The sequence below is a fragment of the Anolis sagrei genome, chromosome 3, assembly GCF_037176765.1.
Source record: "Anolis sagrei isolate rAnoSag1 chromosome 3, rAnoSag1.mat, whole genome shotgun sequence".
In the NCBI taxonomy this organism is placed as follows: domain Eukaryota; kingdom Metazoa; phylum Chordata; class Lepidosauria; order Squamata; family Dactyloidae; genus Anolis; species Anolis sagrei.
Genome location: NC_090023.1, coordinates 87,886,052 through 87,900,243, shown reverse-complemented (window position 1 = coordinate 87,900,243; position 14,192 = coordinate 87,886,052). Strand labels below are relative to the sequence as shown.

The window sequence follows — 14,192 nt, the reverse complement described above, 5'->3', positions numbered from 1 at the left end:
TCTACCTGACTAACCAGAAGCACAAATGCATTCAACTCTGATATTTACTTTCTTGGTTAGTGTGTTTCATAAGGAACAGGGCTTCCATCAGTTTAGCTCTTCTGAGGAAGACTGTGCTTCCACAAGAGTATCATCACCATCATCATCATTGCTACACACATATTCCAATAATGAGACTCATGGCAACTAAACAACATATTGAAAAAGAATACAGATTTAAAAAATATACAAAAACATATATTCTGGTCTATAATGGTAATAAAGAAAAAAATAGGAGATTACAAAAATGTCAATAAAAGCATAAATATAAAAGTAATTAAAAATTAAACCATTTATAAAGTTAAAAACATTAACATTGATTAAAATAATTAAATGCAAGCTATAAATAAATTATCACTGCACATCACTGAAAGTCCTCCCAGTCTGTTTCTAAAAGCCAGGTGACATAAATGTTTTAACTTGCCAAATGAAGGGAGTTAAGGATAGGGCCACCCTGGAGGAGATCCAGAGTCTGGGAGCAGCCCACAAGAAGGCCTAGTTCCCATCAAATGAGCTTGAGAAGGTGATAGGACAAAGAGAAGAGCATCTCCAGGTCATGTTAAAGCTCTAATGGGCTCATAAAACCGAGGAACAATCCTTCAATTAGCCTGGACCCAACCCACATAGGGCTTTATATTGTGCCCAGAAATGCACAGTACAGCTGTTGCAACATGGGAATTTTCTTCTCTCTGTAGCCAGTCCCAGTTAACAATGCTATCATATAGACAATTTATATAATAAATTCCTATAAATGACCCTAAACATACTTGGGATTGTTCTATAAGAACATTAACACTTTAATGAGTAAGTAGTTAAACACTATACAATGGATGGAATTCACTGGAGGAAATAGGATTGAGCAGTTCTGAAATGTCGATATATAGCAAGAGACTGCAAATACATCATATAGGGGAACCAATAAAATGACTATTATGCACCGAGACCAATGCACCACCTGACTGATGTGTAACAGGGCCTGACCCACCACAGGACTAGATGGACGTCAGAATACTCTTGCCATTGCCCCATTAAGCATTTTCATAATTAACAAAAAGAGTTCCTGAGTGCTTCTCCTACATAGTTAAATAAGCCTAGTTATACACGATCATTCCGGCTAAATCTGAGATTATGAGTGTGAAATGAAGATGAAGATACCATCCAGCTAAAGTTCTAGATAAATGAGTTGGAGCATAGATATTATTGTGCTCGTCTGCGCGCATTCAGAAGAAGATCTACAAGCCACTCTAAACACCTTTGCAGAAGCATACGAGAAGGGATAAAAATAAGTGAAATAGAGTGGCAACAGTTATGGGGACAAAGACATTTAAAAAACCTATCGATACGTGTTAAAGAAAATTATTACAAGTTAATATGGAAGTGGTACTTAACACCGGTAAGAATAGCATATATGAATAAAAACAATTCAACAAATTGTTGGAGAGGGTGTAAAGAACCAGGAACATATATACATATGTGGTGGCAATGTAAATATGTAAATAATTTTTGGGAGAAGGTATTTAGAGAAATAGAAATTATAATGAATATGAAAATAGACAAAAGTCCTAGTATAGCCTTATTATCATTATATACCAATAAGCAACTGAAAAAGGAGGATAAAGAAGCGATAACAAACTTACTAACTATAGCAAGACTGCTCATAGCAAGGAATTGGAAAAAAGAAATGAATATACGAATAGAGGAGTGGTATAAGGAAGCATGGAAAATAGCATTAAATGATAAACTGACATGTATATTAAAGGTTAAAAAAGGTATATGGAAACAAAGTGATTTTGATGCTATATGGGGAAAATTTGTGGTAAATGGACTAAAAAATAAGGAAGGAAAATTACCGTCACAAGAAGAAATGAAATTTTGGACAGATGAAATGTAAGAAATGTGGCTTGAGACGGGTGGAGGGGAGCACTGAGGTGAAAAAAAGGGGGGAAAAAAAAGAGAGAAAAGGGGAGGAAATGTCAAAGTAAAACAACAAAACAACATGTTAAAGAGGTTGATGTATAAAATGCAATAGTATGTAATAATTGTGATAAACCAATAAAAAATTAGAAAAAAAAGAAAAGAAACTGATACGAATCCCCATAAAAAAAAAAATGAGTGTGAAATGAAGATGAAGATACCATCCAGCTAAAGTTCTAGATAAATGAGTTGGAGCATAGATATTATTGTGCTCGTCTGCGCGCATTCAGAAGAAGATCTACAAGCCACTCTAAACACCTTTGCAGAAGCATACGAGAAGCTTGGCCTGTCATTGAACATTGAGAAAACCAAAGTGCTGTTCCAGCAGTCACCAGCCAACCCCTCTCCAATGTCAGAGATACAGCTTAATGATGTAACATTAGAAAATGTTGACCATTTCCGCTACCTTGGCAACCATCTCTCCACCAAAGTCAACATCAACACCGAAATACAACACAGCCTGAGCTCTGCGAGTGCAGCATTTTTCCGAATGAAGCAGAGAGTGTTTGAGGACTGGGACATCCATAGGAATACCAAGGTGCTTGTTCATCCCAACCTTGCTATATGCCTGCGAAACGTGGACTGTCTACAGACGTCACATGCAACTCCTGGAATGATTCCATCAGCGCTGCCTCCGGAAAATCCTGCAAATCTCTTGGGAAGACAAGCGGACAAACGTCAGCATGCTGGAAGAAGCAAAGACCATCAGCATTGAAGCAATGGTCTTCCGCCATCAACTACGCTGGACTGGCCACGTTGTACAGATGCCCGACCACCGTCTCCCAAAGCAGTTGTTCTACTCCGAACTCAAGAACAGAAAACGGAATGTTGGTGGACAGGAAAAGAGATTTAAAGATGGGCTCAAAGCCAACCTTAAAAACTCTGGCATGGACTCTGAGAACTGGGAAGCCCTGGCCCTTGAGCGCTCCAGCTGGAAGTCAGCTGTGACCAGCTGCAGAATTTGAAGAGGCACGAATGGAGGGTGAAAGAGAGAAACGTGCCAAGAGGAAGGCGCGTCAAGCCAACCCCGACTGAGACCACCTTTCACCTAGAAACCAATGCCCTCACTGCAGAAGAAGATGCAGGTCAAGAATAGGGCTCCACAGTGACCTACAGACCCACAAGAATACTGACCCTGGAAGACTATTCTACTCATCCAACGAGGGATCGCAAAAGTGAAGTGAAGATATTGCTGTCTAGGCTACACACCAAAGTAGCAATCTAAGCAGCCTAATAGAGAATCTCTGTGATTACTGTACTTCCATGTAGGAAATGAAAGATTTTATAAGGGGAAATTTAATAAAATCACTTTGATAAAAGAAAACTAAAGTGAAAACAGGTTCAAAGAATGAAATAATCAAAAAGAGTTTGAAAGCAATGAATGGAAAGAGCAATATAGACTGCTTCGGAGCACAGGTAGCCTCCTATCAAATGACACGAGGGGGGAAATTACAAAAGGGAGCAGTGGAGACAAAGTGTATCAGAAAGAAATTAGCCCGATTGCGGAGCTGGAGCCATGACATTTGAGATCACTTTGTCAGCTTAATTGGCTATAATTTATGCAGTTGTATCAAGTCTAACTGGGGCATTAATATGGGGAAGAGTTGTATTCCACATCCTTAGGAACAATTCGCCCTTCTCCTTAGTGAATGTATTTAGAAGACTCCCTGTGCTGAAAAGTGTGTGCAATTTCTAAGGTTAATTGTCTGCATTATTTATCATTACCATTCCTTGGTTGTGCTTGTTGATACCTTGAGCACAATTCTACGACACAAAGCTGATCACACAATACCAGCTGTACAGAGAGTTAGTAACACCATATAATATTCTCAGTCAGAGGTCTCTTAATTAGGTTTTCCTTGAAATTTCCTGTACATTGTACTTTTGCTTCTATGAAAATCTTACAAAGAAATAAAAAGGTTGATCCTTTAATGGAAGCAATAGGAGCCTTTACATCAATTGAGTATGATTCTGTGGCGAGTTGGCAGGAAGATGTACTGAGGTTCTGCTTTGCCACAGCACCTTGAATGAACCTTTCTATGAAAGCAGCGTGGGGCGGGCAGAGCTGGACTGTCCTGTTTATGTACAAAGAAATGGACATTTTCCAGAAAAAGAGAAGGGCAGGGAGAAAAAAATGGGAGTGTGGGAGGCAAAATGGGAGTGTGAGAGGCTGGTTCAGTGAGCTGAGGGTAAAACCCTTCATGCTCACTTGGTTGTGAAAGTAAGAAAAGACATTTAAAAATAACTACGAAAACCCAATTTCACAATGGTTGCCAATTTTACAATTGCTACAGGTTCTATGACTCTTTGGTGTTCTATATAGGAATTAAGTGATACTTATGGATCAAGCACCATTGTGCACAAGAATTATTGCTGCATGTCTCTTACAGAAAAACAACAACACACAAGTGGTTGTACACACACACAGTCAGAATTTCAGTATGATGTGGCTGTAGCTTTCCCATCCATGTTTACATGATCATGTTTACCAGATCATCCATGTTTACCAGATCACAGGCAATGGCTGAAAGAGCTAGTAGCACAGGTTGAACATCCTATAGCAAACAAACACATATAGAATGGCCATTTTAGGCTTTGAAAAGAGGAAATATGATAGAGACCGGTGCAGATGCCTATAGAAACCCAACTGTGCCTATAGATAGGCACACCCATGAATTGGGGAGGGAGAATATAAAGTTAATATTTTGGTGTCATAGATTTTATGAAACATCATCAGAACATGACAGGGCCCAGGGCTCATTTTGAGAATATGAAAAGATGGTTTGTGAGGGACAAGCTAAGAGGCAGTTATGAGAATTTGTCCATTTTGTTGAGTTCCCATTGGTTTATGCTACAGAGTTGTTTTGTTTTCCTTTTTTTCTTTTCTTTGTTGTTGTGACTTTTGTGCTAGTGGTAATTTTACATCTATCTTTAGATAGTATAAATTAGTAATGTCCAACAGCTACTTTTGACTATCATGAAAAGGTAGCAAATTATTCCATGCTTTATTTCTTACTGTGGTTGTCTCGCATTCAGGGATTAGGAGAACGTGGATAGGAACAAGGGAAGATGAAGGAAGCTGTAGTGGCAGTTTGACCAAACCATGTTAGGAACTCCCTTTCATAATAATAATAATAATCATCATCATCATCATCATCATCTTTATTTATACCTCGCTACCATCTCCCCAAGGGACTTGGTGTGGCTTACATTAGGCTGAGCCCACAATACATCCATAATAAAAGCAATAACAAACAAACAATACAAAACAGTTAAAATAAAACTCAACAAACGTTAAGAACCTATGGCTGGGCCAAATGTAATAATTAAAATTTTAAAAATAATGCTGGGCATGAACAGGTAAGATATAACTGGGATAGAGTTTTCAGAGAGGGATGGGGGCATGCAGGCAATCCTAAATCAGTAGTAAAGTGCATTTAGAGGACATATTGCTGAGAGTTTCCTTATTCTGGGAAGGCACACTGGAACAACCACGTTTTTAGGCTCCTCCTGAAGACTGCCAGAGTTAGGGCATGCCTGATGTCCTTGGGAAGTGAATTCCAGAGTCAAGGGGCCACCACCGAGAAGGCCCTCTCCCTTGTCCCCACCAATGTGATGGAGGTGGGAGCGCAAGTAGGGCCTCTCCAGATGATCAAAGAGGTTGTGTGGGTTCGTACTCAGAAATGCGGTTCTTCATCCAGTGAAGAAGAAGAAGAGTAAAGGAGTTCAGCATGAACTGCAAATATTAAACAATATAATTTATTTGAGTATTTATTTAAATTTAATATACCCTAGTATGCACATGGCAAATGCAATGCCCGCAGGCCGAATCTGGAAACATACTTACATTTATAGTCTTGTAGTCACAAGTGCCCCTTTGAAGGCAACCATAAGACTGATGTGGCCCTCAGTGAAAATTAATTTGACACCCCTGCCCTACAATATTTTTAAATTTTTAATTTATTTATTTATGGTATTTCTATCCCTCCTTTCTCAGCCCAAAGGCGACTCAAGGCCTTCGGGTTGAGGAAAAAAAGAGCTAAATCCTTTAGGTGGGAATAAAATGTTGACATTGATGCCACAATATTATTTGGGGTTATTTTGTTTTAAGTGAGAACTACAGCAACAAATAATGAAGTTTTTTTTTTGTCGTGTCAGGAGTGACTCCTGATGTGAGAGAATTGGCCGTCTGCAAGGACGTTGCCCAGGGGACGCCTGGATGATTTGATGTTTTTATCATCCTTGTGGGAGGCTTCTCTTATGATTTTAAAAGCATTACTGTTATTTGTCGTTGTGTGCCTTCAAACCTTTTGGAACTTATAGCAACCCTAAGGTGAACCTATCGCAGAATTTCCGTGACAAGATGTGTTCAGAATAAAATTGCCTTTGCCTTCCTTTGAGGCTGACTAGCCCAAGGTAACCCAGTAGATTTCCATTGACAAACAGGAATTTGAACCCTTATCACTAGAATGATAATGCTCTCAAAAAGCATAATTACAATGCCTGAATGAAGTAAGTCATTTGGTCTCTTTGAATACATCATAATTTGAATAATATAAAATAACTGAGTGAATGAAGCTATTGTTTATATATCTCTGTAAACAACTTTTTGAATATTTTAAAATGATATTTCTTCTCTAATGATGAAGTTTGAATTCTCCCTTGTTTACAGAATAAAAATGGAACACAAAATCATTGCTTTGCAAACATGTTTGAAGTTGAAGTTAGTCTGAGATGACTCACAGCCAGTTCTATTCTCTCTATTCTCTATTCTCTGGATGCCAATTCAATTTTCAACAAGCGTCAACATTCGTGTTTAGTGATTCATATACTTTGAGAGCTAAAGTGGCCTGAAAGAAGAGCGATTTTGTACAAAGAAGACCTGCATAATTATTATTCGGTGTGTGGCATTCTTGGTCTGAGTACACTGTACATGTAAAATAGTTATGAAGGTCCAGTTTAAAGAATTTTTGTCAGCAATTTTAAGACAGTGTAAAATTGGCAAAATCCAAATCTTAAGATGTTAATTGCAGATAATTATGCCAAAGATTGACATTTCTTTTTATGGGAAAAGTCTTCTATATCAAAGGTATGACCATATCTAAGATGAGAAACCGCCTGTTCAAGATTACAAAGGGATCTAAGAACATTCTTCCATTTACTGTTTTACTTTTTTGATATGATGTTGTACTATCTATACTTTCTCAAGATATATGTCTGCATACACATCTGCAAACTACAATAGGAAGTAGTACACTTGTGTAGGGGATAGGAGCACAGCGCCTCTGTGAAAGTGAAAAAAACACACACACAAACCCACCATTTTTTTATCTTAGAGAACATCTCCCTAATAATCTTTTGGTCCTCCAGGCCAATGTTATGATAACCTTCCATCAGAAGTTCCCATGAAGTTACCCTGAAGCAGAAGTTGACCATAGAGTGGTATTGGAAGACTTAGAGATTCCTAGAGAAAACAGATTAATCAAATCCACAAACGCTAAACCTGCAAATGTGGAGAACCAACTGTTTAGGGAACAAGTTCTTCTTAAACACTAACGCCGAGACGTAAGTCCTAGTCACACTTCTTTTTGTTTCTCTTTACTTCCCTGGTAGAGCTGGCTTAGAAACAGCACATTTTCAAAAATATACAGGAACATAGCAAGTATAACCTCATGCCTAGGTAGCAATGAGCCCTTGCAAGGGAGGCAGAAGTTAATGGCAAAAATGAGATCAGAGCTTCTCCAAAAATGAATGTTTATTAATAAAAGGAAGGGAGGAAGGCAATTTGTAAGACAGGGAAAAAACACTGAAGTGAGTGTAAGACAAAGAGCTTATATGGTGATTGGTGTTGAAATGATATAAATTAAGATGTAAGAGTTATACTTTTCTTTGTTTATGTTCTGTGTCAATCAGATGATGGGTAAACAAGAACTTTTAGTGTCAGCGAAAATCCCAAAAGAGATAATAAAGCTCAATGTAGTGGATGGAAGTATTTCTTAAGTGGACAACCTTGAGTGTAGAAAAATTGCAGCTATAGTTGGGAGCATATATTTATTTATTCCAGAAAAAAACACTTATAATTTTATCTCATCCTTGATAGGTTCAGAGATATCAGAATGGGCACTTTCGGGGAGCCCCAGTTGTGGTATGCTGCCTCTGAATTCAGCAATGCGGAGATGGTTGCAGTGGGCAATTATGATTCCACACTAAGTGCCATGGTTTGGGGAATATGAGAACCCAAAGCTTGCTAAAACTATTGCATTTTAGGCCAATGTGACAGAGATTGTATTAAAGGATGAAAAAAAAAAAACAGAATATAAGCAGACATGCATTTAAATCCTGATCAGCAGGGAGTCTCTTCAGTAAGATTTGATGGTGGCATTCAGAAAAAGAACTCTGGATTGGAGCTTGAAGTCTCAATGGTTACATAATAGATAATTCTTCAGCTACCCTGGTGATCTCAAATGACAAAGAAATTTAAATGTTAAAACCAGCAATTTAAAGTGGGCCTAGAAATGGGAGCCAATGAAGGTCACTGGATAGTGTTGTAAATTGCTTACAGCACCCAGCTTGAGTTGGTGACCTTGCATTTCTGTTTTGTACTATCTTCAAAGGGAAACACATGTGTGCATGCAATTTTTGGTGCAATACTTGAGTAACATTCAGTACTTACGCTACTGCTCAGCTCTTGGGACAAATTTTAGCTCACTCTTTACATTCTGGATCTCCGATAGGTTAACAGCAGGGCCTGGTAGCTTCTTGGCACCTGGGAGAGTCTTCTTCTTTTCCGCTTCTGATGAGGGTGGAACACTCTACATAAAAAATAGCCCACTTAAAATAACACACTGGATGACAGACTTGACTAGGGACATGAGGGTGAGTTTAGACAGATGACATTATCTAATACAAGGGCACTACAGAATAGAAAAACAGCTCCTTTAGGTCTTAAAGAATACTGATTTAGTCTTCAACTGCTTTTAGAAACCAAATTAACTTACCACACTGCAAGTTAAAATAATGAGCTGCCTTGGGTTGTTATAGGTTTTTCAGGCTATATGACCATGTTCTAGAAGCATTCCCTCCTGACGTTTCGCCTGCATCTATGGCAAGCATCCTCAGAGGTTGTGCCTTGTTTGCTGTCCACTGCTTATACCATTCAAACTTTAGAGTATCTTCATTTAGAAGTTCACACAAATGAGAAAAATGTGCCAGAAATGTTTAATACTTTGTTATGTGGTCAGTATTAATGAGTTCAATTAACTGACTATTTTACACTTGATTTTGAGATTGCTCCCCTCTGAGAACAGATCATTATCTTGGAAATTTGTTTTTACTTTGCTTGTATCCAATTAGATTTAGAACCACCAAATCAATTGTTGAATGGCAAGTCAACACTTTTATAAAGCCAATTAATTGGATGTGTTTAGGTTTATATTGCTGTACTTTGAATTGGACTACTTAGACTTAAGAATGGAACAAATGCACATGTTGAAGTAGGCATGCTGACATGAGGTGATTAGCTTCCTGGCTATACTTTTAAAGCCTACAAAAACATTCTGGTGGAAATACTTATCCTACTTATTACACAATACTTGCACTCAGTGTTGTGTAATAAGTAGTAAATAATGGGAAATGAGGCATTATTTACTACTTATTTCACCATCCTGAGTGCAATAAGACTTCCTGGAGGATGTTCTGAATCCTATATCATCTTTCATTATTTGAGAATGCTATATATAAAATTTCATAACATTTTGGAGACTGGTCCCTTCATATAATTATTTAGTGTTATATAAATAAGCACTGAAAGATCGGTTTGAGCAAGAGATAATCAATATATAAGGATTCGTAGAATATTAAAGTTATCAATGCATAATTGTTTACTATCACAACTAGGATCAAATCCTTTTATTAAAAGTAATGCAAATTCCCAATGTCTTTTTACATTTAATTGAAAATTCCCATTTTATAATACAAAGAGTTTATTGTATTGGATCAAGCGGGGAAAGGCACAGCTAATGTCATTCTGCAATACTACATAGAGACGATTCAGTAAAAAATTACTCAGTGAAATATGGTTCTATTTTGTAACTAGGTAAGTGGAACGATGGGATCGTGTGATGGCTGCGCCATGATCTGGAAAGGTTTTACACCAGAAGTTCTTTTTAAAGCAGCTACTTAATTCTAAAGGTTCATGAAGCACAGCTGCATATTTCACATTTCCTTTCAGTTAACTTCCATGCATCTGAAATTAGAATTTGCCTTGAAATTTATAGTCAATTTGCTGTCTGGTGGTTACTTCACATTAACAGTTCTCTAGATGAACAGACTGTGTTCTCTTCTCAAATGTTCACACCTCCTACACAGTTTCCTTACTTCTTGCCCTTCTACTCAGTTTCCATCTATAGCTGACAATCTATCTACATTTCAGCCCCCTAAAGTCTACATGTGTACTCCAAGTACTTAGATTACATCATCTGTTTGGTGTGTTTCATAAAACAACCTTTAAAGACTAAAATGTAGATTTAAGGATTCTTTCTCTACCATTCCCCCACTCTTTGATGTTATTCTAAGGCCATACTCTCAGTATATTAGCAAGCTACATTCCACTAGCAGTAATATGATACCCCTTCTCTTTTTAAAACATGGGGGAATAGCCTGTCTGCCACCTTTGAAAGGACTGGACAGTGTGAACGCACACACTTGAAAGTGTACAGTTTCCAAAGGCCAAGGGGAAAAATCCCTGAAGAAGTTATATATGGTACCAAAGTTATTGCTCTGTGAGGAAGACATTCACTGTTGTGAACCTTCTAGTTCAGAGGTCCTCAAACTTTTTAAGTGGGGGGGCTGGTTCACAATTCCTCAGACTTTTGGGGGCGAACTGTAGTTTGGGAAAAAAATGAACTGATTCCTATACACACTGCACATATCTTATCTGTAACCCCCAAAACCCCCAAAAAACAAAAGAAATGAAAGACAAAACAATATTTTAAATGAAGAACAATTTTCACCAATATAAACTTACCCATCTTTCAATGGGAAGTGTGGGCCTTCTTTTGGATGATGAAATAGTCAAGTTAATTAGGATTGTTGTTGTGTGCCATCAAGTAATTTCAGACTTAGGGCAAACCTAAGTCCAAAGTTTAGGGAAGGGGCCAGGTAAATGACCTTGGAGGGCCGCATCTGGCCCACGGGCCTTAGTTTGAGGACCCCTGTTCTAGTTCACTGGAACAGATACCCTACATCTGAATTTACAATAACATTGAGAGATAAAGAACAGCCAAGCTGACCTATCTGATTCATATTTAAAAAACCCCTTTTATTTTATCTCTTCATCACATTATTTTGCATCTGTTTATTTCATTTTTTGTTATTTGATGCATTTTATTTTGATGTTATTATTTCCTGTTTGTATTTTATTTTATTTTGTTGTACTGTAATTCTGGGCTTGGCCTCATGTTAGCCGCCGCGAGTCCCCTTTGGGGAGATGGTGGCGGGGTATAAATAAAAATTGTTTATTTATTTCTCTTCCATTGCTGAGCTTACTACTAATAAACACTAGACAAGGTATGGGCGCATATATATATATATATATATATATATATATATATATATATAAATATATATAAAATGTTGTTCAATTAAAGTGGTGGTAAGGCAGGTGGTGGACATTGTGCAGCCATGATTTTCTCGGATCTTTAAATTGTAAAGCACTCATTATCTTAGCTGAGCTTTGCAGCTACTAGGACATAAAAGCATTCATCCAAATGTTACTACTCCATGAAGAAGTGTCAAGTTAGACTGGGTCAGTAGCAAAAGGGATTGTTAGATATCCAACTCATTCCCTCTTCAGCCTGACACTATGATACCGCTCCAGACTGAAGTTCCCCAGAGCTGCTTTTAGAATATAGTTGCCTAAATTTTAGGGATCTGCTATGTAATGTGTCTACTTGACTACTAGCCTCTCACACACATGTGAAATGCTGTATCAGACAGACCCTGGAAAAATTATATCTGCCACCTAGAGCAGCAATAGGGAACATATGTTTTCTAGATGTTGCTGGACTGAAATTTCCATCAGTGAGAGATGGATCGTGTGCACTGCAGTTCAGACACATTTGGAGAGCCACATTTTCCTTGTTCCTGGTATAATGGAGAAGACACACAATTCATAATGTGGTTTGCAATACTTAAATAGGTGAAGCTTAAATAGGTTTTCTTTGGCCTCAAACATTATAAGAGAAAGGATTGATTCTATACTGTCAACCACGTCATTAGCAGGCAAATGAAATTCCAGCTAGCAGCCAAGGACTAAAACTGAAGGTATTTTGTTCATGTAAATGGATATTGCTCTTACCTCATCAGGTTCGGCGAATTCTTTTCTTTTAGGTGGTTGACCTGCTCCAGGTAAAAGTGCTCCCATTGGGATGTTGATATTAGCCTGGAAATTATCATATTCATATCAATAAATCATCGGAATATATTTCTGTAACTGCTCTGCAATGGTAGCGATGCATGTGGTTTTCATTAACAGTAACTATGGGTCTAATCTTTGCAATCAGGTCCTATTCATGTGGAAGCCCTGAGTATTTGAATGTCAGGTTCTGTGAAGATACCACTTGGAGGAAATCGGACTATATGTTTTTTCCATATTACACAGCAGTGCTATCGTAAGAGGTGAAAGCTGTTTGTCCTAACGTGCTTTCCTTCCATCCAGTATCTTGCAAAGATAGCGGCTTTGTTTTATAGCTAGTCATTGAAAGATAAACCCAACTTAACCTGAAAGCATTATTATGAGGAACGTAGCTCTGAGGAAAGCCTGTTGTCAGAGGGAAATATGTGATAAAACACAGGTTCCTTAATGTAGAGTTTGTCACCTAATTTATACCAGAATTGCTTAAATTAGGTCCCAACATACTCTGTAAATTGCACAGAAACTGTACAGTACTTACTGTTGCATATTTATAGATACTCTGACATTTACACCTCCTACATCAATTTTATAAAACATTTTGAGATGATATTGATGGGGTTTTCCTCAACATAGCAAAGTATTATAGCTGATGGATCCATGCATATTAATTTAGACGCAGTCCTCCTGAAGTAAAAAAAAAAAAACACCCCTCTTTCATAAGGAAAGGATTGTAGAACTGCATTTCTTAAACTGTACAATTATTTTTTCAAAGCATTCTAAGGCATTCTAAGCAATGTCTCCAACTGATTTTAGTAGCAGAGATTTTAGGTTGCTAACTTTTCCAAATGAAAATGAGACTCATATCATACAAAGTAAACTAAATGGAGGGCCCCCTAGTGGTGCAGTAGGTTAAACTGCTGAGCTGCTGAACTCGCTGACTGAAAGGTTGGTGGTTCGAATCCAGGGAGTATAGTGAGCTCCCATTGTTAGTCCCATCTTCTGCCAACCTAGCAGTTAGAAAACATGCAAATGTGTATAGATTGATAGGTAGCACTTCTGCAGGAAGGGCGCTCCATGCAGTCATGCTGGCCACATGACTTTGGAGGTGTCTATGTTGTCTATAGAAATGGAGATGAACACCATCCCCCAGAGTCAGGCACAACTAGATTTAATGTCATGGGAAACCTTTACCTTTACTAAACTAAATGGATAAAATATTGCAAAAGCTTTGGCTATTTGTATCATTTTTTTTACAAAAGTGACATCTTTGTTTTACTGCAATCTATACACAAAAGAGGTTTACTTCACTTCCCTGCTCTCCTCTCCTGTGTCACTTTGTCACTCTGGCTATTGTTATTGCATGTGCCAGGTGGTGACCAGGGCCATTTTCATCCCTGGTGGGTACTGCAAAGCCCAGAATGATGGAAGAAAGCTAAGGGTGGCAGTCCAGTGGCATGAAACTGGTTCTGGTACCTTTGGGCAATGCCGACACCATCCAGCCTCCAGACCTGTTTAGACATGTGTAGTGTGTTTGGCATCCAACCCCCGAGGCCAGCCTCATGGACCATAGAGACGCTGATCCAAAGTACCCCACTCCAGAACAGTATCACCATTTTTGGCATGTGTAGCTGCACCCTGAGTATTCCTAACATAACCCTATGAAATTCATGGGGTTGCCATTAAGTAGACAGGTGGCTTGAAGGAAACACATACAAACCCTGCTTCTTCTCAGCAGTGAAAAACAGTGAACTGATGTGTGTCTCCC

At 38.2% G+C, this 14,192-nt stretch overlaps 1 protein-coding gene across 3 annotated transcripts in view; it reads right to left on the bottom strand.

Moving 5' to 3' along the window:
• Positions 1 to 14,192, bottom strand: part of SMPX (small muscle protein X-linked) — a 38,556-nt gene that overhangs the window by 19,249 nt on the left and 5,115 nt on the right. For 2 of the 3 annotated variants that reach the window (XM_067466780.1, XM_060770098.2), the window contains 2 exons: positions 12,371 to 12,454; positions 8,687 to 8,825 (listed from right to left, as the gene is read on the bottom strand). In XM_067466780.1, the coding sequence (XP_067322881.1) occupies positions 8,688 to 8,825; positions 12,371 to 12,454 (222 nt within the window). In that variant the 3' untranslated portion in view covers position 8,687. Of the gene's footprint in view, positions 1 to 5,160; positions 5,750 to 8,686; positions 8,826 to 12,370; positions 12,455 to 14,192 lie in introns of those variants that run through there. The other variant, XM_067466781.1, reaches the window with a different exon arrangement.